This window comes from Neolamprologus brichardi, chromosome 12, assembly GCF_056152115.1.
Source record: "Neolamprologus brichardi isolate AB-2024 chromosome 12, ASM5615211v1, whole genome shotgun sequence".
Classification (NCBI taxonomy): Eukaryota; Metazoa; Chordata; class Actinopteri; order Cichliformes; family Cichlidae; genus Neolamprologus; species Neolamprologus brichardi.
The window spans coordinates 28,609,834-28,634,353 of record NC_142115.1 but is presented as its reverse complement, the minus strand read 5'-3'; the positions used below and the strand labels follow the sequence as shown (position 1 = coordinate 28,634,353).

General features: G+C 39.2%; 1 protein-coding gene across 2 annotated transcripts in view; it reads right to left on the bottom strand.

The window, feature by feature from the left end:
- The window catches only part of LOC102798722 (transducin-like enhancer protein 4), a 42,688-nt gene extending 18,433 nt beyond the window's left edge, over window positions 1-24,255 (bottom strand). For both annotated transcript variants that reach the window (XM_006790010.3, XM_006790011.3), the window contains exons 1-6: window positions 23,744-24,255; window positions 23,316-23,413; window positions 21,079-21,142; window positions 20,900-20,944; window positions 5,227-5,289; window positions 432-506 (exon numbers count right to left, since the gene is read on the bottom strand). In XM_006790010.3, coding sequence (XP_006790073.1) covers window positions 432-506; window positions 5,227-5,289; window positions 20,900-20,944; window positions 21,079-21,142; window positions 23,316-23,413; window positions 23,744-23,788 — 390 coding nt within the window. In that variant the 5' untranslated portion in view covers window positions 23,789-24,255. The remainder of the gene's footprint in view (window positions 1-431; window positions 507-5,226; window positions 5,290-20,899; window positions 20,945-21,078; window positions 21,143-23,315; window positions 23,414-23,743) is intronic.
- Window positions 24,256-24,520: the final 265 nt, after the last annotated feature.

The following is a 24,520-nucleotide window of genomic DNA, read 5'->3' as shown; positions in this document are numbered from 1 at the left end:
CATGATAAAATACAAATAAGTACGTGACAAAAGGAAAGAGAAGGAAAGAAAAACACATTCAAAGTGAGCGGGGAAAAAATAGCAACTGAAACATGTAGGCTACAGCTAGAATAGTTAAATATCAGATACACTTTTTTTTAATTTGATCAAAAACACCAAAACCTTTGATTTATCTTTCTGTGAAAGATGCTAAAACATTCAAATTTCTTGCAGAACGAAGTTAGCTATTACTACTATACAAAATACTTTGGTTTTATTGTATATTATTATGAATACATCTGACTTTGTACTTACTCTTCTCCTCACATTATTCTTTTTCAATTAATCTCTTTAGCTATTTTCCAACATTGCTGTAAAAAAATAATCTATGCATTTTGTATTTAATTGTGTGTGTCTGCGTGTGTGTGTGTGTGTGTGTGTAATACACCCACTCCTATGATAGCGTTGAGTTCAGCCATGGTGACCTGCTTGGCCCTCTCTACTGCCTGCACCACCTGCTGCTGATGCTGAGAGACACACAGAAACGGGGAAAAAAAAACTGAAACTGAAACAGCAGCTGAGACGGAGAAAAAAATGATATGAAAAGAATTTTATAGTTATCACAAACAACATCTTTACAAAATTCAAACAACATTTAAAATGGACTGGAATGGACACGTAAAATGAGCAGGAACTTATCTCGTTTCATCACATTGAACTTGCATATGCGTACAGCAATCATTCTAATGCATTCTGTGATATCTTTTAACCAGCTTTCCATTTCAATCCGTCATTGTGCTTTGCCTATCAAACCTTATTCACAGCTAAAAAGCAGCTGTCAGTTAGTTGCACACTGTAACTTCACACAGCCTGCAATTTATTCAGAATTAACAATGCACTGATTGTCAAATATGCCAATCTCATTAAAACAGATATCAATGTTCAGTAACACGAGCGTGCTATAAAATCACCTGAAACTTGATATATATTTTTTCCTTTGTATTAAAACTCAAGCTTCTGACCAGAATCAGGTCAAACGCCAGACAGCCAAGATTCCCCGAGGCCATTGAATCATGACTGCACTTCAGTGCTTCGCTTCAGAATCTGACACCCATCAGTGCATTCATTAAAAGTCATCAGGCAGAAGAAGAAGCTAGCAGCTAATTAGGGTATACTAGTTAGTCAAGTGTAACCTGCACAGGCTGGTTGATTTCCTCTACGTGGAGGAGAATTTAAAAACAAACAAACAAGTGGATGTCCAAAGGAGGCAGTTAAAGATGTGTATTACAAGTGGCCAAAAATTCAGTCACAGACTCGTACAATATTTTGTGGATTCTGTGATTGGTTTAATGTTTCCGTTTTGAGATTGTTATTAAAATTTTATGCGGCACTGTTTTCCGATTTTTGCTCAGTCTGCTCACACGTCTCGACACTGAACAGCTCCAAAAAGTTCAACACATAGGGAAAAAAGATGGGTACCAAGAGAGGCAGACAGCTAACAGGGCAAAGTCATACAAAGGGTACAGAGAGAGGGAGACAGATCCAGACAGTGAGAGAGCAGCGAGATTCATCCAGGAGCGCAAAACATCAAAGTACGCCCGAGATGAAAGAGCTTATCAGGTGTGGAAATGAACCTGACCATCGAGTTCAGCTACACCTCTGCAGGCTCAGACTAACCTGCCTGAATGTGACACACACACACGCGCACACACACATGGAATGATCCACTATATAAATTGTGCCAAACACTTTTTATGCAACAGTTCTAAAAAAATAGAACAATCTAAAATCAGTCGTATAATCAACACTAGAGTTCAATCTGTGCAGATGCTTTTCATTTCTTTGTATAGTGTTACACCATAGGCTCCACTGGAATGTCACACTTGGGGAAGCAGTTTTAGATGTGCAGATGTTGCTAATATAAGTTAAAAGCTTGGTGAGGTAAACCATTTTCGAAGAGGTATTGAACAGATGCCGGGGGAGGGGGGCATTTAAGAGAAAGAAATCGAAATTATAAGTCTACCTCAGACATTCTGCTGCAGTGTTTCCACTGTGATGCATTTCAAGAGTAAATACGAAAAACTGAGAAAACTGAAAAAAGTTGAGAAGGACGAGATGATGCGCGTTACTAATGAGATGGAGTTGTAGAGGGTCGTATCCTAGCAGCCTGTTAAAATTTGCACAGGACTGAACGTAGATAATCAGTGATAGTTTGCATAATGCCTCTGCACTCTGACAGAGGACGTCTGAATTTAGAGGCTCTATATTTACCAATGTACATATTCTGTTGCCTTCAGATGGCACAAAGGATTCAGTGCACTGAAGTAGATTTTCTTACAGAATAACTGTTTCACCGTTGTTTTTGTATTTGCCTAAAGATGATTGATTACTTATGATTTCTTGTAAAACTGTGAGGGAAAATCTGACTCCAAATATGAAACAATACCTGCAATCACAGCAAAACTGTGCCTCGATGGTTTAGTGATTAACATATTCACTTTACACCTTTTGGGACTTGGAGGGGACAAAAATCTAGCCTCGGGGTGGAGATTACACGGTAATGTATTCCTAGTGCTGGTTGTAAAACTGGATAAATGAGATGGTTCTGTTGGGAAGGGCATCTGGCATAAAATCTGTGCCAAAATGAAAATATGGGGATCCATCCACTGTGGTGGCCCCCTTGGGAAATAAAGGAGTAGCCAAAAGCACATACACTCATCCAAAATACTTTTAGATTTCACCTATTCAGTGATTAATTATTCAGGTTAATAACCAACACAGTAACGCAAACAAAATTTACTAAAATTATTATATCAAATTAATTGTGCATTCATTTGGTAGCTTAATAAGAGCAAAAACTGACTTTCTGACTGAGAAAGTTCAAATGAAGAGCTCAGAAATCAGCTCAGAAAATTTTGATGCATGATCTGCTGAGTTGTTAATGTCATACATAAAAATATGGTGAGTTTAAGTAAATATCTGGTTGCTGTTAACCACAAGGAGGGAACTAGATAAGCATGGAGGTATTTGTTTGAGGTGAGTCAAGTAAGAAGTCAGGCAAAGCAGTTATTCGCAGAGAACAACATGTCTTTTTCTTTTACTCTGAGCAACTGACTTAAACACATCTTGGTGTCTTTCCAACTCAAAAGCACATGAACACCTTGAAGTCAGAGGAATGATTCCTCACTGGGGATATGGCAACAACCGAGGAACATGTGAATAACGAGTAACTAAATGCCAGATTTTACAAACTATGCTCATTTCCAGTTTCAGATTTTCATTTTTGAAAACTGCTACAATAGCTTAGCGTAATTCCTCACCCCACCCAACTGCACCTTGAAAACAGATGGTAAGAGAAGCAGGTGGACTGGGTCCCTACTATGCACATTGGCAGAGCTGTGTACCAGACATGACCAAGTACATAACCACCACTTCTGAGAAGAGCATATTAAGAATATTTCTTCTCTTTGACATCACAAAGATCCATAGTTTTAACTAGCGGCCAGGTGGTGTGCCCAAGTGCTTACAAGTGCTCTTTAAATCAGCCAACCCCCCAGGCCACGCACCGGTACCAGTCCGTGAGTCGTTTGGTACCGGGCCGCGAGAGTTGAGGCTCGTGTGTGAAATTTATGGTTTTCAGGGTTTTTATCGTTATTTGTTTATCGTTTTTATCGTTAACTCGGTTTCCCTGGGTCTTTTTTTGGTACCGGTACTGGTTTTATTTTGTTGTATTTATCCACGACACCTTAAAGGCCGGTCCATGAAAATATTGTCGGACATAAACCGGTCTGTGGCGCAAAAAAGGTTGGGGACAGCTGCTTTAAATGATCATATCTCTGTTAGCGATGTGCTAGAGAAAAAATTGAAATGGTTTCATAAAGAAGAGAAGACAACATTTATGGTTTCCCACTGTATTCCTGAAGTACTTCTGTCTGAACACCGACAGAAAAATTAGCTCCAACTAGATGCTATCATGTGCGCTTCACATTACTGTAACTCCTGAACCATTATAGGTAAGAGAGAAAACTTAAATGGTTGGTGAAATATGAGAATTATTTTGTAATTTTACAGCCAAAACTCCAAAATAAGTCCAGCTGGTATGTATGATACTTGTTTGATAAAGAGTTAAAATAAGAAAAAGTATAACTGGTCCACTTTAAGGACGTAGTTATTCCAAAACTTTCAGAAACAGATGGCACTTTTGTTGCCTTACCTTACTTGCAAATGTAAATGTCAATCAAGGAATGCATATGCGATCTTAAAAAAGGGGCCTTTTTATGGCAGAGACACAAAATCTGCACCATGATAATGATTCTATTTATATGTTATGTTAATTGGGGGATTTTATTTACTCAAGTATATTTTTTCTTTATAAATTTGTCAGAAATAACATTTTTGTCAACTGACTTAACACAAACTTTGCTGTGAATGGACCAATCATACTTACATGGCCCCAAAGGCCAATGAAACATTATCAGAAAATGACAAAAATAAAAATAGAAAACAAAGCGCTTTCACCAGAAATACACAGACACAGTCGATGTGATTTGCTGCACAACAATAATGTGAATGTGTTACATTTTACTTGCACATGCAGTAAACAAGGCTGTGCACCAAAACAAAGCAGCTTCCTCTCCCTGCCTCCCCTCTCTGCAGGCCTCAGGGCTGTGTAGCAGCACCACAGTCTAATGCCATTATTCCTAATCCACCCTAAACCCTCCTAATCCATGGCTAATCTGGAGGAGAGCTTTTGGAGTCCACACTCACTCCTTCCTGCTGTTCCCACCCCTCAGCACACACACGCACACACACACACACACACACTGTCAGCTCCTCAGAGGAAGGATTTATCAGCTCAACACATGCACACCTAAAAATTTCACAATAAACACTGCATAAAAACACTTCTCACACCCACTGCTGTATGTGCACACAATTATAATGTATTTTAACACAAAAAGTATTTTCTCACACACACTCAGCCGCTGGCTCCTGCATATGTTAGTGGGAGACATTTGATAAGTTCAGAGCATATCTGTCTATCCTGAGCAGGGGGGATTAGCCCAGGATAATCTGTACGAGTGTGTGTGTGTCTGCGTGTGTGTGCGTGTCCCCATATTTTTCTTTCTCTTGCTTTAAAATCCACCACACACTTCTCCCCTTTCCCGTCTCCCTTCCTCCCGCTCTCTGACTCTCTCTCACCCACCTCCTTCTTAACTCACAGTGACAGGCATTTTTGAGTCTTACCTCTTGAGAGAGGAAGGGGATGACTTGGGCGCAGATTGCGTTCAGCCGTTTAACGATCTCCGCCTGCAAGACAGAGAAGTGGGAAGCACACAATCATTTTTTAAATTTCTTTAAATTCTCTAGCAGACAAGAAGGCGTCATCCTGTTCACACAGCCTTCAATTCCTGATTCAGTTTATATCAAAGTAATAGCTCACATAACTTTCATTTCAAGACCTGTTTACGTCGTCACATGAGACGAATCATTTGATGAACATCTCTCATAAACTTGTGTTTAATATCTAGTGTGTTTCCACCGAAACAAATCTCTGGGTGCACGGGAACTTGTGCATTTTAAATGTCAAGAATATTTAGTTAACTCTAACTCAGGAGGTAGAGCAGATTGATTACAAACTCTAAGTTATGCTATGACAGGATACTGGACAGACAAAGATATCCCTGTAAAGTGTTGTGTGAATGAGGAAAAGCACCGTAAGTCTTAAAAAAAGTGTTGCTAACCAAAGCAGAAAATTCAAGAAATAATATCTGAAAGTTTCATAAACTACAGGAAGACATTTCCATGCAAAAATATAGAGCATCACTATTATCACATATTCAATTCACTAAGCATCTAACCCATAACCAGCATTTTCTGAACAGTAACAACTTTTTCACTAAGCCTAATTTTTGCTAAACCTAATTACCAGGAGTAACCTTATTAGGTACACCAGTTCAACTGCTCATTAAAACAGATTTCTAATCAGCCAATACCACAGAAGCAGCTCAGTGTATATAAGCATGTAAGCACAGTCAACATGTCCTGCTAAAGATCAAACTGAGCATCAGAATTGGGAAGAAAGGTGATTTAAGCTACTTTAAATGTGGCATGGTTGCCATAACCACTTGTTGCAGTAATACAGAAGAGCATCTCTGAATATGCAACATGTCAAACCTTGAAGCAGATCAGCTACAGCAGCAGAAGACCACACTGCATACTACTCGTCAGCTAAGAACAGGAAACTGAGGCTACAGATTGAACAGGCTCACCAAAACCGGACAATAGAAGACTGACAGAGTGTTTCTCACTCATGGTTTTCATGAGTCTCAATTTTCAGCGTAACATTTAGATGACAGGTTACATATGATGGATCCAACCCTGCCTTGTATCAGTGGTTCAGGCTGCTGGTGGTGTAATGGTATCTGGTACTTTTTCTTGGCACACTTTGGGCCCCTGAGCATCATTTAAACTCCACAGCAAATATGTCCATCCCTTTATAACCAAAGTGTACCCATCTTCTGATGGATGGTTCCAGCAGCACAACATGCCATGACAAGCTTAAACTATCTCGAACTGCTTTCTTGAACATGAGCATGAGTTCTCTGTACTCATCAGATCTCAATCCAACAGAAAACCTTTGGGATGTGGTGGAAGATTAGCATCATTCACGTGTAGCTGAAATATCAGTACAAAAGTACAAAAGTGCAAAAGTCTCTGAGGAATTTTCGAGCACCTTGTTAAATCTATACCACGAAGGATTCAAATGATTCTAAAAGTAAAGACTCCAAACTGGTACTAGCAAGACAGAAGCTCCCAATCACACAAGCACTCATCCGCCTAAAATACAAAACCGTTTTACAGATTTTCTAACACATTTATAGAAACAGTCACGCCACACATTTCCTGTTTTCACCATTTTATCAATTAAATGTAAAACAAATTTGCATGCACCTCACACACAAATACAAACAGGCTTAATGTGTATGCTCTGCACACATACTTCATGAATGAGGAAGAATAAAGCATTCATGTACTCTTATCCTGATGTATCCTGAAAAATGTCTATCGCTCCTTATATTTTCACCCTCTCTCAACACGGACATTATCTCTTAGTTACAAATCTTTTTTGCAGTGTTGGTGAACTTTATCAACTTCGAAAACAAATGCAGCTGAATTCTTTGAATAATCAAACAACATTTCTGCCAAGATGCTGAAGATTTACCTTGGACCCTGCCATCTAAGCCTCTTGACAGAATAATAATAATAAAAAAGTGTCACTCTGTGAAAGAAAAGGCACAAAATCGAACAATGTGGTTGTTTAAGAGACTTGTAATGGAAGCTGATAGCAAAATGGAACATCAACATTATCAAACTGAGATATAAAAGGGGAAGTGCACCAATTCAGCACTGAACTCCTGTAACTCACAATGTGCAGTAGGGATGGGTACCGGTATCCGGTGCCATGATGGCACCGGTTCTGACATGAACGGTAGTAACCAGACCGAAAAGCAGCGCACATTTCGGTGCTTTATTTCGGTGCTTTTTTTTCCTGAGCTGTGATGACTTTGAATTCTAGCCAATCATTTTACGTTTCCGAGGATAGTAGGCGGGTCCAGGTACGTACGTTCTTTTAGAGCAGAGCTACAGATTAAAAATGCCCAAGGCGAAGCGGTCAAAAGTCTGGCTGTACTTCACAGCAAAATATGCAAACTCAGCAGCCTGCAACAAGTGCTTTAAGGTGATATGTGATACTGTCAAAGGAGGTAACACCTTAAATCCAATGAAATGAGGCGACGCATAGCGTTTTTTAAAAGCCGAGAAATGCGCCGTATTTGATAGCTTGCTGCAAGACCTCACATCGAGCACATCTACTGCGGGTGTGGTGCCTGTTATTGGACCCGGAGTTAGCAACATCCCCCAAGAACCCGAAGAGGAGAGTCCTGGCTCCGAGCCCTGCCAGTGTAGCAGAAATGATGACGGATGATGATGGCAGCAGCAGCCGTTCTTCTCTGCGTGAGTAGCTTAATGTTGTCCGTGTGTAATTTACATTGAGTAGGCTAACCACGTTATTAAATTAATGCATGTAAGGTGAACTAGCAAACACCGTCGTAGTTACATGCGGCTGTCTTCTTGTTTGATGGCAGATACTCCCTTCACCCTCAAAAAGGCTAAAATGACCAAAGAAAAAGTGGAAAACAGCTAAACATGAGAGGTTTTTGGACAAAGTTTGTGTTTTTTCCATTGTTTAAACACTGCTTCCAGCCAAGAGTGATACCATATATGCCCCATAGTTGCAGAAAAGGCTAACATTGTTGTCTTTTTACAAAAAACAGCTAAACATGAGAGGTTTTTGGACCAATTTTGTGTTCTCCATTCTTTAACACCGGTTCGAGCACTGTTTAAGCACCAGCACCATTTCAAAAGTACCGGTTTGGTACTGGTATCGGATAAAACCTAAACAATACCCATCCCTAATGTGCAGTATTTAAAAAATATCAGAATGAGTGCAGCAGAGTGTCTCTCTTTTTACAAATTCTTCTTTGCCAAATATGCCACGACCGCCAAACAATGGACAGTTCACTGCTTTAATCTAAGATTATTGTCCTAGTAGCACTGAAAGAAGTCTTCTGCTGCTAGCCTAAAGCAAATCACGTAGAGAGTTGTGCTTAGGTCATGTCTTTGTACAGAGATCGCGTTTAATTCTTGAACAAGCCCCAATTTGATATGACCAGACCAGAACAATGGACTAGTAAAGACTTAACTAAGTATAAATCAGAATAATCTGTATTAGTAGTGTAAAACAATATGTAAAGCTACTCATGAAGTGCATGTTGAAAGTTAAAAACAAACCAAAGGGTAATGAATAAAGTTGCAGCCACACTGCAAGGAAGTTGGTCATTGCGTGTCTCTTTGAAGCTGACATCTGTTAACTATAACCCTCTAATGAATTTACTACTAGGTCATATATTAGACTGCATTCTCATTGGTAGTCCCTTCAATCAGTTGCCTGGAAGTTGTCAAAAGTTTATCTTGGGTTCTGCCCAGGTTACTTTGCCAATGGTTTCACCTGGAGTCGCATGAAATAGCCAAATATTATTCACATTCTATGATTTCCATCGCTGCCCTGCTTCCAGCGTGGGTGCTGCTTCAGAGATGGACACAGTAACTTAGATGACGTTTAAAGCATCCCTGCAGAACACTGGTCAAGTGGCAAGCCAACTTAGCTCTGCAACATAATGGGAAAAAAGCACATACACAATGCACTATCGCTCACAATTCCATAATATTTAACAAGATCTTTAAACTGACTCTTGTCTGTAACTAATTGGAGTAAACCTTTAAGTACCAGAGGAATGATTACAGCACTTAATTTGAAATAAACTGATAAAATGTGCCTTAACATTTAATGGGTGTTAGAGTCACTTGTAATGACAACTTCTGCAAATTTTTAAAGATATCAGAGAGACAGTTTTCAACAAGATGTAGGTCACTTTAAAAGGCATCATAATTTCATCATATGCCCATCAGAAAGCTATGACATATCCATTTTTCATCTGTAAAGACTGGATGTGTGTTTATTTCTTTAAATTATAGCAATTATATTTGATTCATTTAAATTCTGCTATGCTAAAGCTAAATGTCTCATTATTGGCCTCAAAAGTCCAACTTTACATTATCAGATTTACTCCTTATCCTTCTACATCCCTGAAAGGTAATTCTCTGCTGCACTCTTTGAGCTTTATTCTGTTTAAGCTAAATGGATGATTTGTAAACATAAACCCAGAGAGAAAGTGGAGTATAGAAAGTGTAATCCTTTGCAGACAGATAAAGGAAAGTGTAACATTTTTGTTGACTTAACAAGTTAAATTAAGACCCTGGCTACTGAAAAAAGCAATCAGAGTTTGAGATAATTTCTCCAAGGCCAACACAAATATATAAGTTACATCCGTAACCTTGCCAAGCACTTGTTTTATGTACATAACCTTGGCAGAGGTGAACTTTGCTCTGGCATCAGTGGTAACAGAGCCCCCAGAGGCAAATAAGGCTTCAGACAGCAGCACAAGCAACGCTGCGGCAGTACGAGACACATAAACACAACCGTGTGCGCAAATACATGCACATGCACATACACACTCCAGCTTCTCTGTATTCATCAGATGTTTTATACTGAGCCCAAGGGCTAGCTTTTAAAGATTACACAGCACTCTCTCTTTCTAGATCAGGTAGAATTTTTTTAACAGGAAATTGCCTGATCCACTGTCCCAAAGGGAGTGCTAGTAGTGCACCTCAAATACAAACGCCAACACAGACAAAAGACTCAGACTCACAGAGAACCGCATACTAATGCGTACACAAAGATGAACATCACCTTCTTTGTTTGCAACACTAAGTGCATAAAACTACATAACTGACTATTTCCTCTCGTGATGACATGAACATTATAGAGTCAGTTCCCATCAAAGCCAAATTCACGTGTGCCTGCTGGTGACAATTTAAGTTCTAAGTCCTAAACAATGTCTCTGTTTCTGTTTAGTAAACTTGAAAGCACATAATCCAATCAAGTACTGAATCAAAGGTAATGGCGAGTAACACTGTGAATTTATATGCGATTAAACTTGGGTTATTTTATTATTTTTTAACTGGTAATGAACAAAGAAATGGCAATTCATAATGTTAGCTAATTATTTAATAGCTGGTTTGAGCATTATTTCAATTTTTATCATAAAGTTTCAACTAACTTTGATAAAAGACGTTTTAGAGCCTGTATAAGGAGACAGTTTGGGTCATTAGGTTGTTAGGGTTGCAATATTAATGACTACCAATTATTAATAGTCGACTGATTGTTAAACATTCAAATAACTCTAAAGTTTATGTATATGAACACTTGATTAATCAGTTTATCTTTAATCTATAACCCATGACAAAACACCGAGAACAATAAAACCTTCTCCTAATTACTATTTCTCAAAGTGTGCACTATTTTTGTGACGAGACACATAAACTTTAATAAAAACAAGTAACTGATTGTCAAAACGGAGTGACTAGTCTATTCAAATTCAAATTTGACTAATGATGTGACCCAGAACTTTAGTGAGAACACTTTAATGTTCTGAGAGAGACAATCTCATCTCAGCATTAAAGGACAAGCAGAAATAGTCATTTTTAGAAAAACCACCTCTGTGCCATCTGACCAGAACAGGTCAGATGGACCTGAACAGACAGTAGAGATGTTTATGAAGTGTGGGGAATCACAGTTATTCAGAAGACAGAAGTTTAGAAAACTGATGCATGGGGTATATATCATTCAGAAACACTGTGTATTTAGTTTGTTAGGTCACTCTAGCAAACAGGATGGAATGACAGGAAATTGGCAAAGAAATAGACAAGAGGGCGTTTTGGCCCATTAAACCATACATAAAGTGGATGAAACCACACAAAGGAAAATTGGGTGGTTGTTACATTTATAAAAGTCTAACTTGTAATTTGGACAAAATAATTTCATGTTTCTATGGTGAACCTAATTAAACCATGTAGGATCTGTATGAAATTCAACAACTTAATTTGTTCTTGTTGAGAAGACATGATATAATCTAGTAAGAGTGGTTAGTTGCCTGGACTCACAAAATCACATGAGATTTCAAACCACAGGAAAATCACTGGGGTTATAAGAGGCAGACAACTATACACACACCACGTGTATGCTATTGCTATTTATTGTGGTTTAACGTGTCAAGGACACAAATGTAAAGAAAATTCTCTATCAAGCCTTGTAATAGCTTTCCTACTTTTGTTAAGCCTAGACTGACAGCTCGGTGGCGCAGTGGTTAGTGCTGTTATGTCACAGCAAGAATGTCCAGGGTTCAAATCCACAATCTGGCTAGTTTGCAGTGGGTTTTCTCTAGGTACTCTGGTTTCCTCACATAGTTAAATGTCATACAGTTATTGCGGATGGGTAAATTGGTGATTCTAAATTACCTGTTAATGTGAGTGCAAATGGTTGTTTGTCGCTATGTTTTAGCCCTGTGATAGACTGGCAACCTGTCCGGAGTGTACCCTGCCTCTTACGGGTAAAAGTTATTAAATAGTGTTGGAATAAAGTGAGAAAATTATGAAGGATTAAAATATTCCAAGAGCTCAACTTACTTCATCTAAACATGTTTCAATCCTGTTTTATCAACACAAAATGCACAGGTTTATTGAATATGAATACGTTGTGTTGATTTAACTCAGTTGTTTAAGTTGCTGCCAAAGCAAAACATCTGTGTGCAACCAATGTACACTATTGAATTAAGTAAATCCAATATGCTCTTTTATGCAATTCTGCAATCTGAACAAATTATTACAATAAGCTCTAGCAAAACCTGAAGTGTAAAGAGGAATGGTGCAAGCAAAGGCGAAAGTGCCACAAGACCTGTGGATCAAGGTGAATAAATGTAAGCACTAAGTAAGCAGAGATCTTGACTATCTGGAGGCAGTGTGTAAAAGCCTTTTAACTTATCCATGTGCAGAGGCTATGTTATTTGAAATTTTTAAAGAATACTTAATGCAGGAGCTTGAAATAGTTTCCCCCATTTTTCTCAAAGTCACCATTTAGCAGGCAGCAGCTGTGTCTCGTCTCAATCGTCTAGTCAAACAAAAGTCCATAAAAGCCCTACATGCCAGGTGATGACTAAAAAAATAAGCTAGGACTCAGTAAAAATCACATAATTGCCAGTGCAAGGTCTAAAGGAGGTGGACTTGCCCATCACATATCTAATTCTGCCACTGGCTGGAAGCTGACTTTCACATTATTTCAACCAAGGCTGAAGTATGAAGAAATATAATGGCAAAGAAGCAGCACTAGCTCAAGTGAAGATTTTACAAGTTTAGAGTAGATGCCACAGAAAAGGCATTTATCTAGAAAATATATATTTTTAAAGTACTCAACCAGGCAGAATGGATATATAAAACCATATAAAAAAAACCAGAAGGACTGCTTCAAAACAAGCCTATTCACTCTTGAGACTAGGAGACCTGAGGAGTTATTAACTCAAGGGGATTCAGAATAACTTCTTCAGTGTTTACTCTTGATGATTCACTTACAAATATCTCACAAATTATGACACCGTGTTAGAAAATACCTTTAAACATATTTGACACTCAACTTTTTATCCTTTTTTCATCAGTAGTGCTAAACCTTAGAGCTGAAGTGTAAAACAAAAGTCCCAGGGGCCACAACTGGCTTTCCAAAGACTAATCCAAAGGCTTTGTGAAGAGGACATACATTTTAGACCTGTAACTGTATTTACTGTATCCTCCCCACCTATCAATGGCAATTTATACTACATCAAAGCAAACATGCTCTAGACAAGCAGTCCATCAGTCCATTTTAGAATTACGGGTCAGTCTGTGCAACAAGCTAACAAACCTTTTTCTGTAATTTTACACCTTTGTTTGTTATAATTTGAGCATTTCTTTATCATATAGAAACACTAAGATGTCATTTTGAAACTGACATTTGTTTTCTTATATTAATATATCTCAGGGATTAAATGTATAGTTAAACTTCCTTACACTGACAGAAAGCAGAGTTTCACTGCTCCAACCCACTTAACATCAAAGTGGGTTATACGTGGCCCACAATGTAAAATGGGTTTGACATCCCTGGTTTGGACGATGTAAATTAAGAGCCTGCAGTATTCTTTAGGATGGCAAAGGAAGTACACAAAGGAAACCATTTAGTGTCATGTACACCTCAAATTACCTTCTAATGCATAACAAGATGGCATAGAGGACCTAAAACACTGACATTTTCATTTTATATTTAATGTTTATACAGGAAAAACTTGCTGAGCACACATGCCCTTTCTCAGCTAGATCTTCTTCACATTCACGCACTGGGGAGCTGCACAGTGTGTATCAGACCCAAGCTAGTTGATGTTCAACTGCCTTACTAAAGGGCGCCTTAAATTTTAGTGCTGAAAATAAAAGCAGGAAAGGAAGACATTCTTTTTTTTAACAGACAGGAAGTTATTTGGCAATTCTCTATAAGGCCACAATTTAATTTGATTATTGAAACTGTTGGGCATTTTTTTTCTTAGTAGACAGAGAAAATTCCTAACGCTACATCGTGCTACAAACCCCCAAAAAGTTGTGTATACAATGATTTGTGTATCAAAGAACAAAGACAACATTTGATGTGATGTCTTTGTTGAAGAACAAAGACATCACATAGTGTAAAACTCAGATTTGTTTAAATATATACTTATTGATGCTTCAGACACATTTCTTCAAAGTTGGATCAGAGACATGTTTACCACTTTGTTTCATCATCTCTTCTTTTTACAGCAGTGTAAAATGTAAAGTGTTTGAGAACTGCAGAGAAAGACTGCTGTAGTTGAGAAAGCAAAATGTTTTCTCTCAGGTTTTTTTTTCTCTGTCCGTCACTGACACGGATTTCAAATCAAATAATCAAGATGTGACTGATTCAGCTTTAATTCAAGGAGTTTAACAAAAGTACTTTATTACTGGTTTAAAAATTAGAGTAATTTTAATCCACAGTCCCCAATTTTGAGAGGCTCAAAAGAAATTGGATAAACTAAAATAATTTCAAACTTGAGAATTGTTTTTAACAGTCACTCACAACCCCTTGAATTCTAGAAGCCAAAGTAATCATCAAATGCTGTTTTCCACCTTTGAGACGCTCTGCAAGGCCTTTTATATAACTGCCTTCAGTTGCTGCTTGTTTGTGGGTCTTTCGGTCTTTAGTTTAGTCTTCAATAGCTGAAAAGCAAATAGTAGGGTTTAGATCAGGTGACTGACTTAAAGAAGATCCCATTTCTTTGTCTTGAGAAACTCTTGGGTTCCTTTTTCAGTATGCTTTGGGTCATCGTCCATTTTCACAGTGAAGTTCTGCAATCACATTTGCAGCATTTGGTGGAATCTGAGCAGGAAGTATAACCCTGCACACTTCATAATTCTTCCTGCTACTTCTATCAGAAGTCACATCGTGAATAAACACTAGTAGCTCAGTTCCAATATATCCAGGCCAAAACATTGCATCTACAATGTTTGACAGATGATGAAGTATAGTGTACCATTTATTTCCTTCTCCACGCTTTTCTCTTCCCATCATTCTGTTACAAATTAATCTTGACTTCATCTGTCCACAACTGTGCAGGGTAATTTCAATGTTTTCTGGAAAAGTCTAATCTGACCTTCTTCTTCTTAAACACAACAAGTGATTTGCAATGTAGACAGTTATACTACTTAAGGTGTCCTTTGCTTTTGGAGTGTGACAGTAAAACACCAAAACAACACCTCCGCCAAAAGTGTTTTTGACTTGGAGAGATGTTATTAGGGGTTTTTCTCAACCAACAAAGAATCTGTGATCATCCATTTTAACAGGCTTACGAGGACTCTGGGGCCTTTTGATGTTGCTAAGCTGACCAGTGGTTTTCTGCTTTTTAAGAAAGTACCAGATTGTTCTTTTGACACTCATAACATTATTATCTCTCTAATAGGTTAATTTTGTTTTTTCACCCTAATTATGGTCACCTTTACTTCCATCAACAACCTTTTGGACCTCAATTCATGCAAAGCTACAAAAAGTGGAATTTAGTCAATTCCACGACTTAAAGCTGAAGCGCTGCACTGTAATCACAGTGTCTGATTTAGAATCCAATGTGGTGATGTAGAGATGCAAAAATGACACAAAGAAATTGCCACTGTCCAAAAGCTTATAGATTTAACTGTGTATAAGCATTTATTTTGAAAGATTTCCCTTTCCCTAACAACTCCAAGCAACATTTGGAAAAACTGACCCAAAGATATTGGCATCAGAACAAAAACAAAAGCACCAGAGCGGAAAAGGAAATGGAGGTGTTTTTCCATGAGGCAACACAACCAATTTCAGGTGACATTTTACATCAATGGCAAAATATTGTGTCTGGCGGCCAGAGTGCAGGGATGTCAGCCCGTTCGGCCAACACGTCTTTTCACCCTGAAGAGACCAAAGCAAAAAAAGCAAGGCTTCCTTTTTTCCCAAAAAAATGTCCTGAAGTTCGTGCAAACCTGGAGAATTTGTTTCTGCGATGGTCAGGGCCCAGCTCTAACACGCAGTATTCACCTTGTTGACAAAAATAAGAAACAACTGGCCAGAGATTGCACTGAGGTTGGAACTCAAACTAAGTCAATCTATGGAGCCTTTTGCTAGTTAAGAGTCTGCAGTCACATAAAACAGCAGCAACCCCTGAGATCATGTGTACTGGATTTTTCTTTGAACCTGTATGTGAGTCGCTGCAGAAATGTTCTACCAGTTAAAAAAAAAAAAAAAAAAAAAAAGAGAGAAAATATCTTTCATCAGTAGCTTTGCAACATCAAACTTCAACAATACAGAGAAAATGCAACTAATGGCGTGATCTTCCTGAGCTATTGAATTTCATGACCACAAAAATTGACTTCTGTAGAAATTCTTATTATATATTCTTATTATTTCATTATTTGCCAGAAATAATCCACTTGTTATCTGTTTTCTTTAAAAAAAAAATCTCTTTGTGATAATGTGGTGGCAACTAAGCTAGTGACAGAGAAAGAAGTGTTTAGTTTTGTTTTTTAGTTGAATTGTTATCCAAAAGAGTAATAAGAAGAAGAAGAATATGAGAGGAAAAACAGCCCCACAAGCCCCACTTTAACTCCTAACAACAAAGAAATTAGATCAGGCAAGAGCCCTGGAGTCAGATTGGGTCAGAAAGAAGATCAAATGTCCATCTCCCCTGTGGAGCTTTGTAAGCACCACATCAGCACCACTTTTCACCACCAGCTAATACACCTAATGGACCCCACCATATAAAGGCTACTCTCTCTTGTGACTCTGTATGTGTGTGTACGTGGGTGGGTGTAAGAAACAGCTAGATCAGTGGAGAGACAGAGAAGAAAAACAAAGGGTGCCATACAGACAGGTTACAAACAGTTCAAAGGAAAGGAGCACTTAATGTAAAGTTTTCCTTCCATCTTTCAGTCTGACATGTGCGCCGCTTTCGTGCACTCCTCCCTTTAACTGACAGCATAAAAATGTCTCAGCTTCATGTTTGAATGAGCACCCCGGTCATATTTGCTTTACTTACTGGGTTTGGCCAATTAACATTTACATATTACTTTCAAGTCTGAACTGCGTGAAATCAGGATATGCACAAACTCACAGCGGTGCATGCCTCTGCCTGACTGTATTTTGTCCAGCTCACTAAATGCATGCCTGTTTTGCAGAATGTCCCGAATAGCAGCAGCACGTGTGTGATAACATATCTCAAAAACGTAATTTCTTAGGTGCAATTCATTTGAGACGTTTATGATTTTGTAGAGCAACCTCTCTCTCTCACACAGATTATGGCAGTGGTGGGGTACAGGTTTCTTTCATACACACAAACTAAGACCCTGCCTTACAATAGAGGAGAGAACCAAACATTCAAAAGCCTGATTAATTTTCACCAGACCAATGCTGACAAGGCTCATTGCCACATGTATAAATCTTTTTGTTCCCCCTATTACGTGGCTTTCCCTGTTGCTGTAAAATAATGTCTACATGCAGCCTAGTTTCAGATGAATTATGTAGGTTTTATAAGACTGACATACCTACACATAATAAAAATAATCGCACAAAAAAATTTAGGTCAGCTTTTACAGAATGGAAGCCCTGAACAAGCTATATATTGAAAAATGTGGAACAACAATTGTTCATTCCCCAACATAAAAGAGGGAACGGAAGTGAAAATGGCTTATTCTGGAGCTGACTTGGATTGTGAACTCTCTGCTGTTATTACCACACAGTTATTGTTTCTAGGCCTTAAATTCGACACCCTCCCACCCCAGGACCCATGCATTAGGGAGTGTTGTATTTTTAATATTTTTTTAGCTAATGCATGTAATAAATCAACTATTATCATTAATTATTTTGCACAATTGAAAAGAACATCCCCACAGCATTAGTAGAGATGAAAAAGGTAAAGAAAAAAGTTGAATTTCCACTTATGTTTATGTTACTTAAGCATGGCAGACTAAATCATTTGCCTCTCCTCTCTCCTCACACTAGCAGCAGATAATGTCATGACATGAAACTGAAGTGATCTGTTAACCTCACCACCACCAGGTCTTCCTGCTTTTCTGGTTGAAACCCAACTTTGCATCTTGTGCAGCTCCTGTGGTTACTGTGGTACTACACGTTTTCACCATCAAATATGAATTTTACTGTAAAAATACTGTTACATAGTGAAATTTAGGATAGAACAGATCATCTTTTTAACTATGTATATGAATGTTTTACACTCTATAAATACTTACTGATTTAAATTGCAAATACTGTCACTTTGTATTACAGTGCTACCATCCTGTAGTGGTTTATACATTTGTCTAATAAGGCAAAAGATCCCTGGTTTGAGCCGGGCTCGATGTCCTTTCTGACACAACCTGGTATGAAAATCTGCAAAATCAAACACGTGGAACAACCTGCTGTGGCAACACCTTGTGAATAAGGGAGTAGCTTTGCTGTAGTTTTATATTACTAACTTAATGTTGTTCTCAATGCATTTCTAAAATCCCAAATTCAAAGTACCACTGGAACACTATGTGACCAAAATCCTCAAATCGAAATAAATGGCTCCCTGTCTGCACCAGTAAAATGAGCTGTCAGACCTCATTGAAATCGCTGCCAGTCTTCAGTATCAAAACGTCTTATTACTTCCTTCTTTTACCACTTTCTCATCCCTTCTCCTACCCATTTTCTCCCCGTCCTTCACTTTCTTTATTTCTCTTTCAGCTTTGCTAATTTGCAATTGATTAGCTGTCCTCTCAGTCAGCTCAGTCCCATGCTCGACATCCCTCGTACCCTCCTCCCTCCTTATCCCTCGCCCCCCCTTCCCCTTACCTCACAGCCTATCCTCTCCTCCATCCGCGAGTCAATTTCTCTTTAACGAGCATTGGTACATTTCACTCCCCGGGCACCGGGGCCCTTCTGTGTAAATAAAACACAGAGCAGAGTCAAAAATCAATGGGCCTATTACCCTCCGAAAATGCTAAACAAGCAAAATTAGCGGCTCGCTTGGTGGTGGAGGCCTTAATGTCCTTCCTACCCTCAGCATCACCACCACTAGCCCCCCTCTCTTCAATCTCAGCATCCACTCAGCAAGCCACATACTTTGTATCATCATATTGAATGCCATGGACAGAAAACACATATTTATGCCTGGGCATGTTGGAGTAATACTCAAAATCATTTGCTTCCAAAAGTCTCTCCCTCACACAAGGACAAAACATGCACCGCACACTGCTGGCAGAAATGAGGGATTCACTCTTCTGAGAGAAATCATTGGGCACCACACGGAGCTATAGGCCACATTTAACCGCTTTTTATTTCGCCTGCCTTGCCCATATAAACACAGCACACGCGCACACACAAACAGCAGCAGCCAGCAGGAATTTATAGTAGGGATCCCATATTTTATCAGACGAGTCTGATTAGTGTGGCAGTAAAAAGCTGCACGTGTGTCCAACATTTGCACGCAGAAATACACACGCGTACTGACAGAAACAAACACTAGAGCACACACAAGTAAATGTCTACATTGTAGGAGCACACGCACAATGTGAACAAATACACAAATAGCGCACACAAAACTAAATAAACAACGACAGTGTGCCTACAGACAAACACAGACCAACACACACAATCACACACGTGCGCACACACACACACACAGAGAGTAAACATGTACAGTATGTACAGGCTGTTAAACATACACACACGCGCGCGCGCATGCACACACACAGCAAAGCAAACACATGGTATAGACACAGAAACATACACACACACACAGAAAGACAAAGACCAACAACTTATCACTTCCACTCTCTCTCTCACACACACACACACATACGCACGCGCACACAGCCACACACACTACACACACCATTTGTCTGGAAATGAATGTGTAGCTGGTTAGCTGTGGTTCATTTATCCTGGCAGCTGATGTGTGGTTAACAGAGACATTTATGCTAATGACCTTCCGTGTTTAAAAAAGGCAGCAATAATGTAAAGGCTCGTTAAAGGCCAAATCCTCGTTCGCTTGAGTCATTTTTCAGCCCATTTTCTTGTTCAATTAAACTGATGAAATTATTATTCGCATGTGAAATGACTATTCAACCTCACGAGGCAACCGACCGCTCGAAAATAGAACAGGGGACAAATGGATCAAATTCTTAAATGTTGGTGGCTGATGTTCTGGCCTCATCCTGGGCTGCTCCCGTTTCACTATGACTCTTTACAATAATTCAGAAAGTTGCTAAACGTGTGCCGTGAAGGGAGTTTTTTTTAATGTGTAACTCATTTCTCGAGTTGGGAATTCTAATCCTGTTTTAGAAAATCACAAGCAATAAGAATAACATCATTTTGTGTGTAAATATCAACATATTGATAATGTAACTTGTTTTATGTTAGAAATGCCACTTTTTCAGAGCACTTTGTAAACTGATAGCAGTCTTTGACATCCAGAAAAAGCAATAACTATACTTCAGCTGCGTTATCTGTATTATGGAAGCACATGACCCTGTCGCTGTCAAAGAAAATGGTGAAAGAGAAATGGTAAAGACCTCAAAAATATTCTTCCAGAGTATTACCAGCATGCTGGGACATTTTGAAAACTGAGATATGCCAGTCCTCTGCTTAAAAGCCATCCTATGTAATGGCGTGAATAAATTAAAGTGCCTACAAGTTTGCTGGACTTTGCCCAGTGAGATATTTAGAATTTAAAAGCACTTACAAATTGGAATAAAAGTCCCATTTCCATTTGCATCCCTTTTGTCACACAGTACAGCGGGGTTTACGTCAGATGTTTTGTTTTGTTGTTGTTTTTTTCCTTTTCATCATTTGAGTAAAAACATCTCTTACCTGCTTGTGCATCTCGATGTTCAGCCCGTACGACATTTCGTAGTACTGCAAGATAAAAGCAAGGTCGATCAAACATGTCTTCTCTGTTCCTCTTTTCACTCACACACACACACACACACACACACGCACACACACACCAATAAAATACTAATGGCAACACATGAAGTAAGCTGTCTCACCATGACATAGTGCCTCTGCATCTCAGTTTTCTCACTGGCCAGTTTCTCACATTCCAATTTCAGACTGCGAGACAGATAGAAAATGTTTTGTTAGCACGTGTCACCATCAAACACACAGCAAGCTGCATCCATGCCACACGCAAACACATGATCAAAAGTAAAACCAAAAGACCAAAAATCTTTTCTGACTTCTGACTTCTAATTGACTTATTTTGTAGGGAGTGGATAAAAGAGGATGAGCGAGAATGAAACATGACTTTAGCAAACTGAAAGCGGAGATGATACTTGCACTATACTGCGCAGGCAAGTCACTGCATCCTGCCACTTTAAATTTGCATTTCTAAATATGAGAGCTACAAAAGAAAGACAAATAAGTTGTTTGGATCGCAGCAATTTCCTCTGCAGACCCAGGCACTTACTCAGCAGGTGTAGTGCAGTAATTAATGGATCGATGGACAACCACACAAACCTCATCATATATTCTTATAGTGCGAGTAAAAGCCTAAACTGCAACATCAACAAAAAAAGCAACCATAACATTAGGATCCATTTTACGGTAAAGCTTAACTCTTTTGTGTCTGCCAGTGTATCGCTCCTCATAAAGTTTTTGTGCATGTTTTAAGAAGGAACTCAAAACGGTTTATATCATCATCGAAACCTTTGCGTGTACACTTCAATCGCAGCAATGTAAAACATGAAAAGAAATGAGAAATTTCAACATTTGCTTAAATATAAATGCTGAAATCAACTGAAAATCTGGGGCATTGCCAGACGTTAAATGTTTAATACCTCAACTTTATTTAAGTTTGATGGTGACGGTGTCCTCTTCTTTATTTGTACTCTAAGGTTGGGGAATATTCTCAAAGAGATTCATGGTTTTAGTAAGGTCCATAACATGTTTACATTTCTTCTAAATAAGAACTACCGTAATAATAAATACTAATAAATTCATCCTTAAAAAACATGAAACATGTGGGACCACAGTAATTCTTATTGTAGCGTATTCCCAGAGTATGTCTGACTCACTGCTATTTAAAAAAACGAATAAATAAAATCTGATCAGCGCCACCCTCGTTTTGGATTGCACTGGAACGAAAGAGTTTGATCTGTGCGGCTGTAGCATTAAGCATGCAGCGCACCATTCAGCCAGTTCAGCCTCAGGACTGGCCAACAAACTGGACCACTGGTTCATCTCACCAGGTGATTGGGTAATAATTATGAGGTGGCCAGAAGTGGGTGATTATTATGCATTGGTATTGTGCCTGTGGTTCAGCCCTGAGCAATGTATTTCACACTTCATCATGTCAGGTAAAAAAGTATTTCACACCACTTGCACTTGCAGAGAGAGAGAGAGAGAGAGAGAGAGAGAGAGAGAGAGAGAGAGAGAGAGAGAGAGAGAGGAGAGAGAGAGACGTGCATGCAAAGGTTGATGGGGGTTTACCTGTGGTTAGTCACTAGTAAAAGATAGACCTTAGACAAATACAGGCTACCACTGTTTTAGCTGTATATGGTGCATTTGAGAGGAATAGCAATATAACATCCCTGAATATAAATGTCAAACTCAACATACTGTATTTCTTAATCGAAACTTAAATTTAAAAAATACATTTCTGTCTTGTATTTCATGTCCTTGCATCACACATTTCCCTAATAATTTGGTCATACTTCGTGACTCATACATGACTAGTACACAGCAGCACAGAACCCGACCATTTCTTTAACATTATCTCGGGTTTTTCGGTTTACAGTGTGAGTCAATCCACAGTCAGTCAATCAATTAATTCTTTTAGATTTATTATTTCTTTAGTTAGCATTTTCTGTGTGTGGATGGGGGGGGGGGGGGGGGGAGGTGGTCACTAGTATAAGCTCCTGATATCCAAGGTGACTTAGGGTTAGGTTTCAACTGACCAAAAGTGCAAGAACCAAAAGGTAATTAAGAAGAAAAAAAATATTATAGGTAACATTTAATAATCTAAAACCAAACGTATTTATTAATTATTAATTGTGCATTTTACATGTAAACATTTTTTAACATTTAATTTTTTTAAATTCCAGCTATTAAAGTGATTAATTAACCCACTAATTACTTCCAATGCGCACTCAGAACAACAGGGATCAAATTCGCAATCGCTTCTATTGTGGGGAATGCAGAACGGTTCGTAAGTTTACTGCCGTTCTGGCTGATGAGCTGATGTTTCAGTGCAGCCCAAATGTCATGCTCGTATCCGAAATCCTACCTGTGATACTGCGCTTGCAGGAACTGGAACTCCTCCTTGATCCGGTCGCAGGACTCGGTGACAGTGAACTTGAACGGCTGTCCCGGCTGATGAGGGACCTCAATCCAAAGCAAACAGCGTGCGAAGGAAGAAAGGAAGAACTGAGCCACCAAAGTTCAGCGTCACGACACACACACAGGCAGGACTGTAGCTGACAATAGGCCTCTGTGATAAGGATGGCCTTTTTGGTTTCACTCAGTCTCCTTACACGTTAACTCACGCACACTCAGAGACACACATGCAGCTGTGGCAGTTTGACAATGAGCGCAATTGTCCGTGAGAGCGCGCAGTGGCACGGAAACTTGATCTAAACTGATTACGCATCAGGCGCGACTGTTAATCTGCGCTGTTTTGACACACTGCTCTTACCGCTACTGTTCTGTACTTACCGGATGCCGCGCCGGGGGGTACATCTTGCTCAGATCTCGAATCATTGAAAATGTATTGCAATGTTCATCCAGAAAAACACGAAAACAAAGTGTGTGAGAACCGAGCTTTCTCCGTGCGTAAAAAGTCAGTCAGTGGCTGGTTTGCGGGCTAAATGCAGGTTCCGCGAAGAGTGGAGACATCCTCGGACCTTTGGCTGACCAGAGACAGCAAGACAGTAATTCAAAAGTCCATTCAGCGTAATAATAAAAGCAAAAATTGTCTCAGTCTTTTCCAAAATCTCCAGCACCTTATTCTAAGCGCTTAACGTTCTCCTTCTGAACTAACAACAAATCCTCTATCTTCTCAGATTTCTCACAGAAAACATTAAAATCTCGCACACCATGACCCTACTTGTCTGCGAGTACGCTTCTCCACAGTGTCCCGTTGTCACGCGTTCATTGGTTTATTTCCTACAGTCTCCGTTAAAGGTTTGCATCCTCATTCAGCACCCGCCGACCGACCACCTCTCCGACTACAGCAGCCTGCCTCCGCGACGCCAAATTTAGAAGCAACCGGTCGTACGAGCTCAATTACATATTCACCACAATTACAAGGACCCGTAGCACGACGTCGGGACGTGTAGTTTAATTCATATTAGTCGATAATAAGCCCTACAGATGTGCGTCTGCTGTAAAGAACTACAACTTCCCAGCTCCTTCGCGAAACCCCCAAAGCCAATGGTGTGTGGTCCGAGGGAGGAGCGGCCATTAAAGCCAGCCAATAGCGACAGAAAAGTA